Source organism: Pantherophis guttatus, chromosome 1 (genome assembly GCF_059756535.1).
Source record: "Pantherophis guttatus breed Tessera chromosome 1, ASM5975653v1, whole genome shotgun sequence".
NCBI lineage: Eukaryota > Metazoa > Chordata > Lepidosauria > Squamata > Colubridae > Pantherophis > Pantherophis guttatus.
The window spans coordinates 115,337,324-115,354,551 of record NC_142063.1 but is presented as its reverse complement, the minus strand read 5'-3'; the positions used below and the strand labels follow the sequence as shown (position 1 = coordinate 115,354,551).

The 17,228-nt window shown below is 39.6% G+C and overlaps 1 protein-coding gene across 1 annotated transcript in view; it reads left to right on the top strand.

Annotated features, from left to right (window-relative positions):
- Positions 1-16,822, top strand: part of P2RX3 (purinergic receptor P2X 3) — a 34,528-nt gene extending 17,706 nt beyond the window's left edge. The window contains exons 3-12 of the mRNA XM_034420346.3: positions 2,300-2,371; positions 2,879-2,945; positions 6,228-6,321; positions 7,247-7,324; positions 8,251-8,392; positions 9,011-9,147; positions 10,384-10,477; positions 13,197-13,262; positions 13,781-13,858; positions 16,651-16,822. Of these exons, the coding sequence (XP_034276237.2) occupies positions 2,300-2,371; positions 2,879-2,945; positions 6,228-6,321; positions 7,247-7,324; positions 8,251-8,392; positions 9,011-9,147; positions 10,384-10,477; positions 13,197-13,262; positions 13,781-13,858; positions 16,651-16,776 (954 nt within the window). The 3' untranslated portion in view covers positions 16,777-16,822. The remainder of the gene's footprint in view (positions 1-2,299; positions 2,372-2,878; positions 2,946-6,227; positions 6,322-7,246; positions 7,325-8,250; positions 8,393-9,010; positions 9,148-10,383; positions 10,478-13,196; positions 13,263-13,780; positions 13,859-16,650) is intronic.
- Positions 16,823-17,228: the final 406 nt, after the last annotated feature.

Here is a 17,228-nt window from a genome sequence, read left to right as displayed (position 1 = left end):
TCGTAAGTCGAGGACTACCTGTACAACCATCACAACAAAGAACCAAAAACACATGCTCCTTAGGCTGCACCTATCAACCATCAAAATAAGGAAAAATGCAATATAATACCAAGCAAATTGAAAAGGCATTTTATTTTACCATTTTCGGTATTCATGATGTGAATGGTATGTTTATACTGTAAAGCCAGAAATGGTCCTTCTGCATTTACATAGGAAGTTAGGGAATTACTAGGGAATAAATACTCCAATAAGGAATGTGGAATGCCAATTTACTAACAAAGTTCTTATATTGAACTGACTCATAATGGGATCTCTCGAGGCTCGGTTTAGCTATTGGGACTTCTAAACCATGTTTTATGGCTTAGCATGCTGTTGCAACCTAATTACAGTTTATTGAATTAGCCATAGGTAAACAAACAATTTTGTACAATGCACAAAACTAGTCCCTGTTCAAAAGAAAAGGGGTGGGTGAGTGGGTTGGGGAGAGAACAAGAATAGAGAATGCCTAACAAATTTTTCATGCTGCACGGGGTTGCAAATCCCACTTGTTTTTCTAAAAGTTAGAGAACATATCTTCATTTATTCATTTTGATTGTTGAAAACTGCAAAAGGGGAACATACTCAGAAAGAACACTGACAGTCTTGCTTAACTACAGAGAGGGAAAGATATATTCAAAAATCATGGCATAATTAGAACGACTGCTAACTGAAAACAAGAACAAACTCTCAACTCATTATTTTTCCAGTCCAATCCTGAATCATATCTATAGTAATGAATTCTGAGGCTGGTTCCACATAACCACTGGCTTCATCCTTTTCCCAGGGGTGTTTGCAAGGGAGAGGGGTATTTCCAAAGAGTCAAGGTGTCTTTTACATTTCTTGTGCATAAAAATGAATGGGGTCTCAATTGTGTGATTGTAGTCACCATCTGGCTTTTTTTCACCCTACCCTTTCCCTCTGCACTGCATCCCCAACTGCTGGGAGCTGGGCCTGATATCCTCTTTGAGCTAGTCAATCCTTCCACAAGTTGACCAATCCAGGAACACTATCTAGTATCTAAGTGGCACACAAACCCTTCCTTGTTCTTCTTTCAATACATTTGTTGCAGATTTGGGGGAAAGAGCTGGTATTGTACTTCTTTCCTGAAGTCACAGAAATTTGTGTTAATTCAGCTATTGTATGTGAAACCAATGTCAGATCTCTTATTAGGAAAGACACTGTTCCCTGGACAATATTTATGCATTTAGAGAATAGAATAAGAAGAAAATGGCAAATGAAGTAGCAGTTGAGGGTAAACTGCAGAACCAACTGAATAATTTAAGAGATTGAAAATAAAATAATTGCTAATTTTTGTTCATAAAGGACCCAGTGAACAATTCTGGATGCCTTCTTTCCTGAAAGGTAATTCTCACTGTAGACCAATCACAACTTCCTAATAACCTGGGAATAAATCCCATTTAATTCAGTAGAATAGGCATAAGATTAGCTACCGTAGTAATCAACCACAAAGACAGCCAAAAGTTTCCTAAATAATGGAATTAAAAAATGGATTCCTCTAAAGATTACAATCCATTGATAGCCATAATCCAGCATTATGACTCCTAGACATCCTGATGGCAGCTGTTCTTCCAACTCCTCTTCTTCCTTTGGCTAGTTCATTGTCAGGAACTATAATAGGTCTCAGCTTCTGGAGCATATGAAATACGTATTAGGAAATCTGAAGTTTTTCTTTGCGCACACTTGTAGGTTGTGAAACATTTTGCGGGCATGCAATAAAGAAATGCAAAACTGCCTGTTGCAATATGGAAATGATTCAAGCAAGGTTAGGAACATACTATATCTTAGAAATGGTCCTGCTTACGCTTCAGTGTTGAAAAATATTGGGGGGATAATATGGACATTGGTGGAGATAGAATCACAGAATCCCATGTAGGCTACATTGAGTCCAAGCTTCTCTTCAGTGAAAGAATCCAAACTTCAGTAACTCAAGAGAAATAATTCTCAAGCTGTAGTCTTTGCTAGAGAACATCCAGTAAAGGAGAGCTCATATCTCTATTGATAATCCTGTTCACTTTTGAACTTTTTATTGTTAGTACATTTTGCTTCCCCCCCCCCCAAAATACTAATCCTAAATCTTAGTTATGAGGTTGGTGGCCTATTATGATCATCTCCAGATGATCAGGCAGAAAGAATTAACCAGGAGTTGACGTGCCTTCTCTATGTTCTTACATTCAAGATATTTGACATCATATTTTCCCCCCACTTCTGCCTACATCTTTTGGATCCATCCACCTGGCAGGGGACATCAGTCTTTGTCATCATTACCAAACTCATTGTGACGGAGAACCAGGTGCAAGGCTTCTGCCCTGAGGTATGTTACTAAACCGAGAGGGTAGGAAGTGAGATTAAACTAGAGATTGGGGGATAGGGATGGTTGTAGCAAAGTCTTCTCCTTTGCACAGACTTTGAGCTGTTTCCTAATAACAGGTAGGAGACTCAAAACTTTAGTGTTTTGCTTCATGCTGGCAACGAATTGTTTATAGAAAGCTGCAGAGGGCCATGAACTTGAGTGAAGCTGGATTATAGCAAGCTGCTTTATTTTTAATAATAAGGCAGCAGCTTTTTGGCATTCCAGATGGAGGTCTCTAACAGCCATACCTGAAGAAGTGAAAGTCTCACCTGGGAACAATTTGCATGTGCTGGGTATGTTTCCCACTGAGCTAAAATTAAGTGGTGGACTTTTGACTTTCAAAACAGCATGCTTCTCCCTTCCCTCCTCATAATATATACATTAATTGTGGTGCTGGGGAACTTGGAAGCAGGCCAGTAATTTCTGCTTCTTGTGCTTTCTTCCCTTCCCTTTGTCTTCCCCTTTTAGAATAATCTTCGTTACCAGTGTACCTCAGATAGTGAGTGCAAGAAGCCTGTCTCCATCACCGGAGGTGGTAAGCCAGATATCTCAAAAGGGTCGGGGGGAGGAATGCTCATCATAGACAATCTGCCTATCTGTTAATTGCCAGCATGATTATGGAGGGGCTTATGGGGACTAAGAGACTTGTTTAACATGCGGGTGAAGACCGCATGCCTGACTATCTCTAGAATGACTCTGTCTCCTGATAGAAACTGGATGGTAGCAAAAGCGCATGCAAAAATTGCAGGAGGATTGGTTTAAGTGTGCCTGGGAAAAAGCTTGGCAGAATTCTGACTGAAAGAGGACAAGAGGTGACAGTAAAAGCTGGGAAGAGCAGTGCAGCTTTATGCTAGGCAAAGGGTATGCAGACCAGACTTTTGCACTTCAGCAAATTAGTAAGAAATCTAAAAATGTGAGAAAGTTTATTGTGTGTTTATTCATTTAGGGAAAGCACAATAGGCTTGAATTATGGAATTGTTTTGCATAAATATACAGATGGAGGTTGGCTGTTAAGTGTGATAAGCACAGTATATTATGGAAGAAAGTATGCATGACAATAAATGCTTAACAAATGGTACACCACAAAGCCGAGGACATGACAATGATGTATTTATGAGTAAACGTGCAAGGAATCCTTCTGGTGATGATAGAAGCAAGTTGTTGGTAACAATATGCATGCATTGTACTTTTGTATGCAGACAGTACCATGTTATTGTTGTGGCCCACCAGCTGCCAGCAGAGCTGGCGGCAGACTCGGACGATGAGGAGGTTGGGGAGGAACATGGGCAGTTCTCGAGTCTGGGGAAGGCTCTGATGGATGCTCTGCATCAGACACAGAGATAGAGCCAGGGCCGTGCAACATTTCCCAGCCACCGGAGAGGCAGCTGCCTTTGGAGGCTGATATGAGTGAAAAGGAAGAACAGCTGGGGACTGTTCCAGATGCACATATGCGCAGAGCAGTTAGGAGAGGTGAACAATGGAGGACAAGGAGTTGACTCCGGAAGCAAAGCACACGTGGACACTGAATGGCCTCTCCCTGGCGGGGGAATAAATAGAAGGAAAGGGGAGTGGTTGTCGTAGGAAGAAAAATCTGAAGATTTTGCTCATGGTGTTTCATGTCACAAAGACTGCTTGCCAGAACTTAATTTGCAGCCTTTCAGCTTGGAGCTCGTGGCCTTGCAATTATTGTAAGGAACTGATAAGGTCTGTTACTGCAGTTAACTCCTTGAAGGACTCTTGCCTGGACTTTTCGGTGGGTGAATTCAATTAATTCACAAGAGGTAAATAAAGAGGGGGGTTTTGTGACAAGGAGTCTGTTTCTTGCTTCTGCTAAGGCTGGGTCAGAACAATTATTGTCTGAGGACCCAAATGATTTGCAGTGAATGTTTGGTGGCCTGTATAATGCAATGAGAAGCATGCATCTGAAAATTAATGTACTGTGTTGAACATCAAGGAGGTTATGTTTGACAGGGAAAAATTATTTTTTTAAAAAATTATTTATCTACAGAGGTTATGCAATCACTAATATACCAATTTGGTTTTAAACTAAATTTAAATAAATTTACTTTAATAAACCCCCATGATGGTATACCACGGGCAATGGTCTGTCTTAACAGAGCGGCTAAAAATCTGTACACACAATGACCGAACTGGATATTGCATCCTTCACGGTCAAAAAATACAGAGGCAGCTATTAGACTACAGGAAAAACTGAATGGTTATTCATATATAAAAGGCAAAAAGACTTGAGCAAATAGATAAATTTGTGTTCCTCAGCAGAATGTTTACTAAAGAGGTTGGAATGAATGAAGAAAATTTAAGAAATTCAAATGATGGCATGTAGTCTGTTAGCACGAAACAAATATTTGTTGAAAGAATGAAAAAAATAGCTATGTATAAGATTGTTGTATGGAAGCATGAAGCAGAAATATAAAAGTAAGTTGAATCTAGTAGGAATGTAGTACTTACATATGGTCATCCTATGGTAAATCAGGAAGAAATAGAGTCAAGAATGAATGGGTACCGAATATATATGGATCAAGTATAAAACTTAGTAGCCAGTATGAAAAAAGAAGTACTTTGTGGTAGTCTAATCCTATCGAGAGAATAAATGAGTATTGAATCACAAAAGATATAACAGTGAATGGGTAGAGAGGGAGAAGAAAATTGTGAAAATTGTAGCTGGCTGGAACTAATGAAATTCTCAAAAGTGAGAGAGAGGTAAAAAGTTGAAAGAACAAAAAATAACACACGGACATGGAATAAATGTCCATGATTAGTTTGCAAGGATACAAAACTATAGAGAAATACAGTGAATGATTATATGTGAATGTAAATCAAATTAACTATATTGCTTTTTCTTTTTATTATTATTACGGGTCTTTAATTTACTTGGCTTCCTATTTCTTACAACTTTTCTCTGCTTTATATAATATTGATGAGTAGGTTGTATTGGTATATTATATTAAGAGACTAAAGCCAACAGAGCTATAAGATGGTTGCATTGGTATGAGATCATGTCAATTTTCAGCCAGCAAAAGAAAATGATGACCATTAGGGGTATCCAGGGACTTTCAGAGGTGTGTGGCCCATTCTTTACTCTCTGATCTCTAAGGGCTGCAGACTATATTCTCTCTATGGATCCAGAAGGAACCTGAGCCACAAAAGGCTACTGTACAGAATTCCCTTCCAATCCAATTCTATTTCTGCTTCAGATTGTCCCCTCCATTTTCTCCCTCTCTGGTACAATTTATTTTCCAAAACTTGGGTGATGCTATCATTATATTGGTGAGACTTTGTATCTCTTGAAAGATAAATCTGATAGAAATATACATTAAATTGTGCAGAAAAAATATGGCTTCTAGGTACCACTATTGATGAGTATATGGATATATGAGAGCCATGGTGGAGCAGTGGTTAGAATGCGTATTGCAGGCTAATTCTGCTGACTGCCAGCGGTTTGATCCCAACTGGTTCAAGGTTGACTCAGCCTTCCATCCTTCCGAGGTCAGTAAAATGAGACCAAGATTGTTGGGGGCAATATACTCACTCTGTAAACTGCTCAGAGAGTTCCGTAAAGCACTATGAAGTGATATGTAAGCCTTAAGTGCTAATGCTATTGGTATATTATTGCCCTTTTGCTGGGGTGCATTTTCTAGAAAAAAAGGGCGTAAAAATTATAAGTCTTTTCACTTCTACTGATGAGGCAGACAGAAGCAGAATTGCCCCCAGATAACCTGTCAAAATGAACCCCAAGAGTTGGGGTGAATTGGGCTTCTAGTGATTGAAATGATGGGGTTTTTTATTTCTTCTGCAGGAATATTAACAGGCCAATGTGTCAATTTCAATGCTACTTTTCGGACCTGTCAGATCCAGGGCTGGTGCCCAGCAGAAATGGACAATGTGGATGTGTAAGCACTTACCTATAGCATGTTATTTATGTTATCTATGTTATTTCACAGGAAGGGAATGCCATGCTGTAGTTGGGAACATAGTCCCAGAATGTAAAACTAGTTGACTGGAAACCTAGAGTTCCTTCTGCGAGGGTTGACTTATATGTTTTTATTAGCTTTTATTTTTTTTAATGGGACTTGGGTGATAATGGCCTATGCACATGAAAAACTATGGATTGGACATTAGCTTCGCTACCACTAAGGGAATTTTCTTGGTATGTGACCTGGACAAATAGTGGAATGCAATAGCTAGTTGTATTAATAGTGTTATCATTTGTCAATACTTTTTGGGCAAAAATGATGATTTTGCTTAAAGATATTTTTTTTTTAATTTAGAAGGGTCAAGTATCAGTGTTGAGTTTTATGTAGGCCATAACACAGACTATAGATCCTCATTCAATGTACCAGGTTCTCTTCTGAAGAAAACTAAAGGTTTGAAATTTGGAGCAGGAATCAAGTTCAATATTGCCAAAGGTCCTCCCTCCTATTCTGTTGTTGAATTTGTATGGCTGTCTACTGTCCCTCTTACTTGTCAGTAAGGACCATGGACCTCTACAATGACCTCTCTGTTATGCTCCTCACAAATGATTGATGCTAAATTAGAAGAAGACAGGACAATAGACGTTCAGAAAGTGGGGAAGTTCAAAGATCTGAGCCTTGGTAAAAGGAGGATGGAAATTCCCTCCCCAAAAGGAGTTTTAACTCTTTGCTTTCAATCCACATATTTTATCAAAAAGAGAAATTAAGGTTTTCCTGTTTATGGTTTAAACAGTTTGATACAGATTTCCAGAAAATATCAAATGATTCTTTAATTGTTTTTCTTCCTTTCTTTAATTCACTCCTGATTTCAATCTGATTTCAGTCAGTATTTTTCTCTCTGCAGACCTGTAATGCTAGAAGCTGAAAACTTCACTCTCTTCATTAAGAATAGTATTCGCTTTCCACTGTTCGATTTTGAAAAGTGAGTAAGGTAACACCAACCCAGACCAATGTTGCACCTTGAAATTTACTTCTCAATACATATTAGGTGGACTTGAACTGAGAATTACTTTTCTAATGCAAAGGTTTTGCCTGATCTTGTGAGTTTCAGGAGGTCCCTTGGAAAAGCAGCATGGATAGAGACTGACTTCCACAAGTCCACCTGGACCATAAAATCAGTATATAGCATACATCAGCATACCTAATCAGTTGTTGGATAATGGGCATGTGTGTATATATTTATATGTCTGTGTGTAAAGAGCCTGGTGGCGCAGCAGACTAATAGCCTGTTATTAACATTCAGCTGCCTGCAATTACTGCAGGTTCGAATCTCCCCTGGTTCAAGGTTGACTCAGCCTTCCATCCTTTCTAAGGTAGGTAAATTGAGGACCCAGTTTGTGGGGGCAATAAGCTGACTTTGTATAAATATACAAATGTATGAAGGCTATTGCTTAACGCATTGTAAGCCGCCCTGAGTCTCCGGAGAAGGGCGGCATATAAATCAAATTAAAAGAGAGAGAGAGAGACGGAAAGCAGCCACAAATTCACTCTGATGTAGAATCCTAATTGTTTACACCAGTCTTTCTTGACCTGCTTCTCCCCAAATGAGGTGATCTACTCTTCCAATACTTCTCACCAACATGTTATTTATGAGGGAACCAGAAAACAGTTTATGTATCCTGCTAGCAAATATCAGGCAGCTGCTGGTACTTTTTAATAGCTATGGCTCTTAACTTTTGCATTATCTCTAATTGAGGCTAGATAAGGAGGTAGCTTTGAAAATCCCATACCCAAAATGTGTTGTGCCAAGTTCAGAATTGTCATTCTCTACCCTACCCTCTGACCCCATCCACCTCTTTGGAGATGGATGGTTTGCTCTTGGGATAGTTTTCTTTGCTTCCTTCACAGGGGAAACCTGCTACCCAACATCACAGCAGAAGATATCCAGAAATGCCACTTCCATCCTTTAAAGCAACCCTTCTGTCCAATCCTGCGCCTTGGGGACATTGTAAAATTTGCAGGGCAAAACTTTACATCACTGGCAAGGACGGTGAGAATGCCAGTTGCACAGTGACCATACTGGAACAGCAACCAATATTTGGGTTTTGTTTATTTGCCTGGAAATTTGTTTTCAAATCCCCTATTATCTATAGAGATTGCTCAGGGTTCTTGAAAAGTCATTGTCAGGCTGAAAATACAGGATGGCTGAAATTCTAAAATACTAGTCTCTAATATCTATGGTAATTTAGTAGTATAAATGTAATTATCAATTAGATAAATAGTGAAATAGGAAAGCCATCGACCAAAATGAGGCCAAGAGAATAGCATTGCAATTAGAGATGGCAGACAAAACTGGATTGTACGGGAAGCCATAGATGATTTTTTATATATACAGTAGAAGTGTATGTTGCATTAATTGGTGTGGAATAACTACCCCTCATTCTTAATCAGTTATTAATAAGAAGTATAACCCCACATCTTAGAGGTATGCAGAGGAAATGTACCCTTTTCTATTTGCCAGTGACCTGGATTGTTTGATCAAACAGTCAGTGGATTAGAAAGTGATTAATGAATAAATTGTACCTTTAGAAGCAGCTCTGATTTCTTTCTTTGGCTTAATTGCTAGGATCTCCTGAGATTTCTCCTAAAGCTGTGCTTTTCTATGCAGGGTGGGATAATAGGAATCAAGATTGGATGGGTGTGTGATCTGGATCATTCTTGGGAGCACTGCATTCCCAGTTATTCTTTCAGTCGGCTTGACAGCGTCTCCGAAAAGAGCAAAGTTTCTAGCGGATACAATTTCAGGCAAGTCCTATAGAGAAGCAATAGACAGAAATCCGCCTTTCCAGTATTGATGAACTAAGATTTCTCTCTGCCATTGGAACTAGTTTTTGATTTTTAAATATACTAGCCTTCAGATTCCATCTACCAAGAAAATTTTCTTCTGTGTAGACACTCCAGAGACATTTCTTACAAGGAGGCAATTTTTCATCACAGGCAAAGCATAAAATAAGCTGCACAACATACAAGCCCTCACTCTTCTATCCAGAAACAGAGAATGTATGAGACGGTGGGTTATTCAGGCCTGGACTGTTTGTTTTTCCCATTCAGTCTTGAGACACTTCCACTGAGGGGGGAAAAAACCTTGTAGGTGATCAAGGAAATTTTTCCAGCCTGAAGGTCCAAAGGTCTTTGATAAGCAGATTATTCCTCATTATGGACTAATGGGTTGATTTAGTGTAATTTGGACTAATGGGTTGATTTAGTGTAATTTGGGCCTGAGAAGTTTTCATTAATTTCTTTCTGATATACTAGTGGTTTTCTTGCTGCACACTAAGATATTCAAGTATCCAGTCAGCCCAGAGGTGGGCTTCAAAAATTTTAGCAAGGGGTTCTCTGCCCTGTTGCTGGGTGGGCATGGCCATGGTGGACGTGGCCTAGTTGGCCTCCTGCACCACAGTGGGGGGGCATGCTTTTGCCCTCCCTGGGCTCCGGAGGCTTTACTTGAACCTCCAGGAGGACGAAAACGGCCTCCCCAGGCTCTGGAGGCCCTCTGGAGGCTGGAAATGGACCCATTTCCAGCCTTCCCGAACTTCCGGTAGGCCTGTTTTTCGCCCTCCCTGAGCCTCCACGCACACCGTGCACTTACCTGCATCCAAAACAGGCCATGTGGGGACTCCTGGGAGGAGTGGGGTGGGCGGGGCCAGCCAGGAATGGGTTTGGGGGGTTCTCCGAACTACACAGAATCTTAGCTAGAGGTTCTCCTGAACTCCTGCAAACCCCCAGCAGCCCACCCCTGAGTCAGCCCAATTGTCACAGAGCTAACATGACAGAAAACTCCATCTTTCCTCCCAGAATATTATACCAAAACTAGATATGTGTACCTTCCCAAACCAAAGTCACTTGTAAAATTTCTTCACTGCCATTCTGTTGCATGGCAAATGTGCCCATGTTTGTTCTCAGGATACCTAGGTCAGATCTTTCTGTATATTTCTGTTTGTACATATATACGTGCACACACACCCTTTTCCTTGTCCACAGATATGCTAAATATTACAAGCAAGAGAACGGCACAGAGTTCCGCACCCTGATGAAGGCATATGGCATTCGCTTTGATGTTCTAGTATATGGAAATGTAAGTGAGGCAGGGCAAACCTGCCCATCTTGGAGCACAGGGCTGCTGAAATCTAGTGGGGGAGGAATTCAAACATAAAAGAGGGAATTAGGAAATATCTGGAGGAGGAAGAAGTCCTGGTTCTTTGGCTTTTGGAAAGGTGTTTGTCCTTGGCTGCCCTAGACTGCAAAGCATTAGAACCACGTATATAAAATGTAGAACCATCCTCACTGGGCCTGCCTCCTTCATCATCCATGACACATTAGTTGGTTCTGACCCAGAGGTGGTATTCAGCAGGTTCTGACCAGTTCTGGAGAATTGGTAGCAGAAATTTTGAGTAGTTCAGAGAACCGGTAAATACCACCTCTGACTGGCCCCGCCCCCATCTATTCTCTGCCTCCCGAGTCCCAGCTGGTTGGGAGGAAATGGAGATTTTACAGTATCCTTCCCCTGCCATGGCCACCTAGCCATGCCCACCTAGCCATGCCATGTCCACCAAGCCACACCCACAGAACCGGTAGTAAAAAAATTTGAATCCCACCACTGTTCTGACCTCCTCCTCCTCCTCTTCCTCTTCCTCCTCCTCCTCCTTCTCATGGATGAGAAGTGAAATGCTTTCAAGAAAGTCCAGTTGCCTTTTAAACAGCACCTTTGGGACAACCATGACCTGGATGACTGAGATCTCCATAGACATTCTCCCATCAAAGGTTTTCCATAAAGCACTATGTTCGCTTTTAAGCCATGGAATATGGCAGAGCTTATTTTCACAGGTGCTATTTCCATTGTAGACCCTATTAAGTAAGTTCATCCTCCCTACTTCTAACAGGTAGAATGAGCATCTCCTTCTGCAAGAGCCTTTTGCTTCATCAAACCAAGTGATGCACCTTAGCAAGGCAAAATATCTCAATGAGATAAATCAATTTAATATCCATAAATTTCATCATTAAGAATTTTGCCTGGGCAATCCAGATTCTAGACTGACATTCTCCCCTGCAGAATTCACCTTTAAGTGGGCATGCAGGGCCAGGGATCTCATCTACAATCTCCCCTTACCATAGATGGCCTAATTCTTCATCAGCGGAACACTTGAAGAATTTGATTTACACAAAAGGTTTACAGTTTACATCTAGACCTAAAGTCCTATAGAAATTAATAGGCCACAACTTCTAATTTCCAGTTCCACGGATTTCATAAGAAATAAGTGCAGCTGAATTACTGTGAATCCAAACTTACTTTCTGAAAACAGTCATTTGTGTTGCCATAACTCTGTTCCAGTTATGTTCCAAATCCATCATGATTTCATCCTTGCAAAAAGGGCTCCATTGCAATCGTGGTAAACAATTTCATGACAAAAATCAGCCATCGAGGCTAATACTCTAAATCATAGTCTTGCTAAAGAAAAATTACCTGGGGGTTTCTGAAGCAAAGGAAAAAAAACTGATTTTTTTTTTTTTTTTTTTTTGCAAATAGTCAGACACTGGGCTTGTTTGTATTTTGAAATATAACAGCACCTTACAAGCACCAGGACCATGTCACCTGCATATGGGAGTTATCATCTTGCAGTGGGACTCACTGACAATCTTTGTAAGAAGATAGGCTTTTCGGTCTCCCAATCTGATTAACTGCAGATTCAGAAGGAAGTGAACTGTTCCCTCACGCCACAAAACAATTCTGCTATTTACAAAGGATAAATTATTGAGAAGTAATAGGAAATGAGCGCCCACAGAGTAAAAAATGGCAATCCAGAATACAGGTTGTCCTCAGCTTATTATCACAAATGAGGCCAGAATTTCCATTGCTAAGCAAGGTGATTGTTAAATGAGTGGTGCCCGATTTAATGACCTTTCCTGTCATGATTGTTAAGCAAATCACATGGTTGTTAAGCAAATCCATCTTAGCCCATTGACTTTGCTTATCAGAAGCTACCTGGGAAGATTGCAATGGCAGCCCCATGACCTTGGCATGTAAATAGATGCCGGTTGCCAAGTACCCAAATTTTCATCATGTAAATGTGGGGATGCCGTAACTGTAAGGATCAGTCATAAATCACTTTTTTCAGTCCTTTTGTAACTAAACATTACTAAATGAATGGTTATAAGTCGAGGACTATCTATAATTTTAAGATCGGTATGTGAGGGATTGTGGCTGATTCATGAGAGGATATAAAAGGAAGCGATATATGTAGTCCTCAATTTATGACCGCAATTGAGCCCCAAATTTCCATTGTTAAGCAAGGCAGTGGTGAAGTGAGTTTCTCCCCATTTTACAACCCTTTTTGCCAGAGTGGTTAAGCGAATCACCACCATTATTAAGTGCCTCATGCGACCATTAAGCAAATCTGCCTTCCTTCCCTTGACTTCGCTTGTTGGAAGCTGGCTGGGAAGGTTACAAATGGTGCTCCCTGGGACAGTGCAACTCTCATAAATACATGCCCATTGCTAAGCAACCAGATTTTGATCATGTGACCATGGGGATGCTGCAATGGTCGTTAAGGGTGAAAACTGGTCCTAAGTCACTTTTTTCAGTGCTGTCATAACTTTGAAAAGTCACTAAACAAATGGTTGTAAGCCGAGGACTACCTGTATTCCATGAATGGACAGAAAAGCCATTTCACAAAAGACAGAACAAGAGGTAATATCCGGTCACAGCTGCTTATCAACTCCCTTATCCCCCACTCCCATCCCCCATTCACTTAAGCGAACCTGTTTCTATTTGCTTACTCTGCCTTATCTTCCCTCAGGCTGGAAAATTTAATATCATACCAACACTAATCAACTGTGTGGCTGCTTTCACATCTGTCGGGGTGGTAAGTGTTTTGGTCTAACTCAGCTTTTTCTCTCCGTTCCATTCACTTTTTTTCCCCCCTCCTTCCATTGTTTATTCCATAAGTTTGGATCAGAAAAACCCCACTGTTAAACCGAGTCTGATTTTCAAAGCCAAGCATGTATCTCCAAGAAAGTTTCCTTAAACCTTGAGAAAACACAACTTTTTAACAAATATCTCACTTAGCAATATAAATGTTGGGCTCATTTGTGGTCATACCTCTATCTGCATCCACTGATACCTCAAAGTTAAACATGTGATATAATATATTAGATGTTAAGAAATACTGTACCAGTGAGATGGGCAGCATCAAAGTTTAATAAATAAACAGATAGATAAAAATTAACCACAAATTTTGCAACCAACTTTTAAAAATAGTTTATTGCAGCTCTTTAACATTTTACAATGTGTAAAATTGTATAATATCAGCACATATATCAGAGTTATACCTTCCACTATAGCTGTTAGGCTAACCATATCACCTGTTTTCTTCTCACCCAGGGGACAGTCCTATGTGACATCATTCTCCTCAATTTCCTGAAAGGTGCCGATCAATATAAGGCCAAGAAATTTGAAGAGGTAAATCTATGCAAAATATACCATTAGGCTTGCTGGGGTCTCTCTGCAAACAAGAGGCGGCATGTGACACAACATAGCCAGTTCAGACTTGGGGGAAAAAAACCTTTAAACTGAAATGTGCACTTGGGGCTATTATTATAATTTATTCTGCTATTATAGAAGAAAGCAATTTGGCATATTTTAGACACTTGGAACTATAATCCTCTTGATGAACAGCCATTATCCAAGCTCCCACTTGGATTTTTGGCAGTCTCATAAAAAAGTTTCAAGGATATCCAATAAAGGAGTCCAGCCAAGCAACTGAAGACCAAATATGCTGCCTTTATTTATTTAACAAAAAATTCTTCTGTTCATGTCTTCCCTTATGCAAGAGTCTCTTCTCTAGAATTATTCTCCATGAAGGACAAAATATATATTTTCTTTTCCAATTAATTAATTAATTCCCCACCATTTCCTACTTTGGCTATTTCCCCTCTCTTCCTCCTAGATTTAGCTGTGATTAGGCATTTATGTATTGTATGCATGTCTGCTTCTTACCATAATGGCTTTCAAAGCTTAAGAATGAGAATAGCAATGAAAATGCTATTAGAAATAATTAAAACATTTGAACATTGTGCCAGGAATACTGTAAATGTGGACAGGGTGAAAACTACTAGGCCCACTCTTTCATTTAACAGACATTTAGCTCTAATTAAAATTAAATTACAAACGATTGTTATACTTATAATTGTTCCCCCTGTGTGAAATGATCTCTTCTTTAGTCAGGCCAGAAATTTCAGTTTGGCAGCCCCTTCTGAGGGATCAGAGTTGGAGTTTTGCACCAGCTTCTAAGAGTCGCTCGTTTGCATTCCATTGTGTTCCACAAAGCAACCTAATTTATGGAGAACACCTGCAGTTCTATCCTTAATTCCAGTTTCTATAATAGTGACGAAAAACAGATCTGGATGCTCTAAAAAGGTCTGCTGTCATAAGTAGTCAAATGTAGAAAACCAAGAGGTGATGAGCTACTTTATGCTTGGAAGCCTAGTACCGTATGTCATTTTTCTTAATCTAGAGTAGGGATCCTCCGTGTTTGTGATTTAATGGGGTCCTGTTCTGGGCAGGGATGCTGCAAGGCTTGGCCCATTCATGTATTATTCCTTCTGGGGGATAGAGCCCCTTAGAAAGGACCAGTTTAACAGAATGCTACTCAGAGGTGGTATTCAGCAGGTTCTGACCAGTTCTGGAGAACCGGTAGTGGAAATTTTGAGTAGTTCAGAGAACTGGGAAATACCATCTTTGACTGGCCCCACCCCCATCTATTCTCTGCCTCCCGAGTCCCAGCTGATCAGGAGGAAATGGGGATTTTGCAGTAACCTTCCCCTGGAGTGGGGTGGGAATGGAGATTTTACAGTATCCTTCCCCTGCCAACCCCACCAAGCCATGCCATGCCATGCCCACCAAGCCATACCCACAGAACCGGTAGTAAAAAAATTTGAATCCCACCACTGAAATTGCTACTATTGCTTCTCCCTGTTGTCTGTGTTTGACTTTGCCCTTGCTTAACTTTACAAAAATATTACTAAAGACTGGTACTTTTCCTGTAACAGTTCCTAAGCTTTGAAATTAAACATTTAATAAAATAAAAAAAAGTCACATGAGGGAGGAAATGGGCAGGGGCCAGGGGAACTTTCAAATTCAGGCAAGCAAAAATGCCTTCAAAATATAACTTATTAGAAAACTTCCCATCAGACACACTTTCAGAAATATTTACCGAATCTTTATGATGAATTATTCAATAGCTGAATTCTTATGGAATTAGAAATCAGAGAGAAACAGATTCAAGGGGAAAATTACAGTTTTATACTCATTTATCAGAGAGCAAGTGCTACTTAAGTAAGCAAATCTCACATCTGATTAGACATGCAGGATTATATTGAATATATTAACAGAACATGTTATTTTTTAGAGGAATCACATAGAGGGAATCTTTCTTTTATTGATTGGTTCAGTTTAATAATACTTCTTTTAAAACAGAAATAAATATCTTTAAATGAGGAGATTTAGTTAGGATAAGAAAAAATAGATACATAAAGCATTCCACATTATTATTCTACTTCCTCCAAAGAATTTCAGATGACACAAGAAGACAGCTTAGTTTATCATAATCTGTTTGAAGCAATGCTTCCCCTTCCCAAAGAATTTCCAAAACTGCTAAATCATTGAATTTGTTGAGAATTATGTAAAATTATTCTGGCGTAAGATGAAGCAAAGAATCTGCATAAGAATTTAAATAAAAAGTGAGTAAAAAAAGTAAAAAAAAAAAAAGCCTCCCTTTCCTTAGTACAAGATTTGTGTGACCTTGGCTTCTTAAATCAGTTTTCCACTTTATTAAATTTCAAACAAAATATATGAAATACAGAATAAAAAGGGAAAACTTTCCATAGTGGTTAGGGTAGTCCTCCATAACTTGGTACCTCCTTGATTTGTCCGTCTTTCAAAATTCCTTGCAACATAGAGTTGAAAAAAAATAAAAGTAGGAACTGAGAGAACCAGGTTAAAATCCTTGTTTTGCCCTATGGAGGCAAGTGTCCCTGATCCCAGACCAACTCAAAAGGTACTTGGGAAAGGGGAAAAAAAAGAATTGTGAGAAAAGCACGTGTACTGTCCTAAGCATTTTGGAGGATGAGCTATGAAGGTCAGATACATCCAAATGCCAGGAATTTATGGGGTGTATAGTTCAAGTAAAATAAGGAGGGTACAAATGCTCAGACTGGATCAGCATTAACAGGTCTCAATGTCCTTCTTACTAGGTATCAGAGATGGTTCTGCGTCCCAATGTTCCTAGCAGCTCTATGTTTCGAAGTGACCAGACTTTGGGAGGCCGTTGTGAGGAGAAGCAATCAACTGATTCAGGGGCCTACTCAATTGGGCTCTAATAAATAGGAACTTTGAAGCAGACACGAATAAATTTTTTGTGCTGGTCACCTGCATGGACATTGCCTTACGATGTAGCCTTCACTTTGAATCTTCTTTTCAAAACCTGTGGTTCTGGATATGGCTTACATTTTTTTTTACCCTTTTATCAAGTGCTTGTTATTCTTCCCACTTTGTCTTTTTCCTCATCTTAACCAAATACCTGTCATGTCTTATAAAGCCAGAAGAGCCCATTGCTTCTTCAGACATCTGGAAAGCAGTGGGAAATACCAAAACCTGTTACTAACCCATTTACTAAAATGAGAATATTCTAAAATCTGAACAAAATATTAATACACTCTTATGTATTAATTGAAGAAATCATAATCCAGGAAAGTTCTAGGCAGCAGCTAATAAACTAAAACGAATTGTATGTAAAATGTGTAACTTGCACTCCTAAGAAGAATCAATGAGG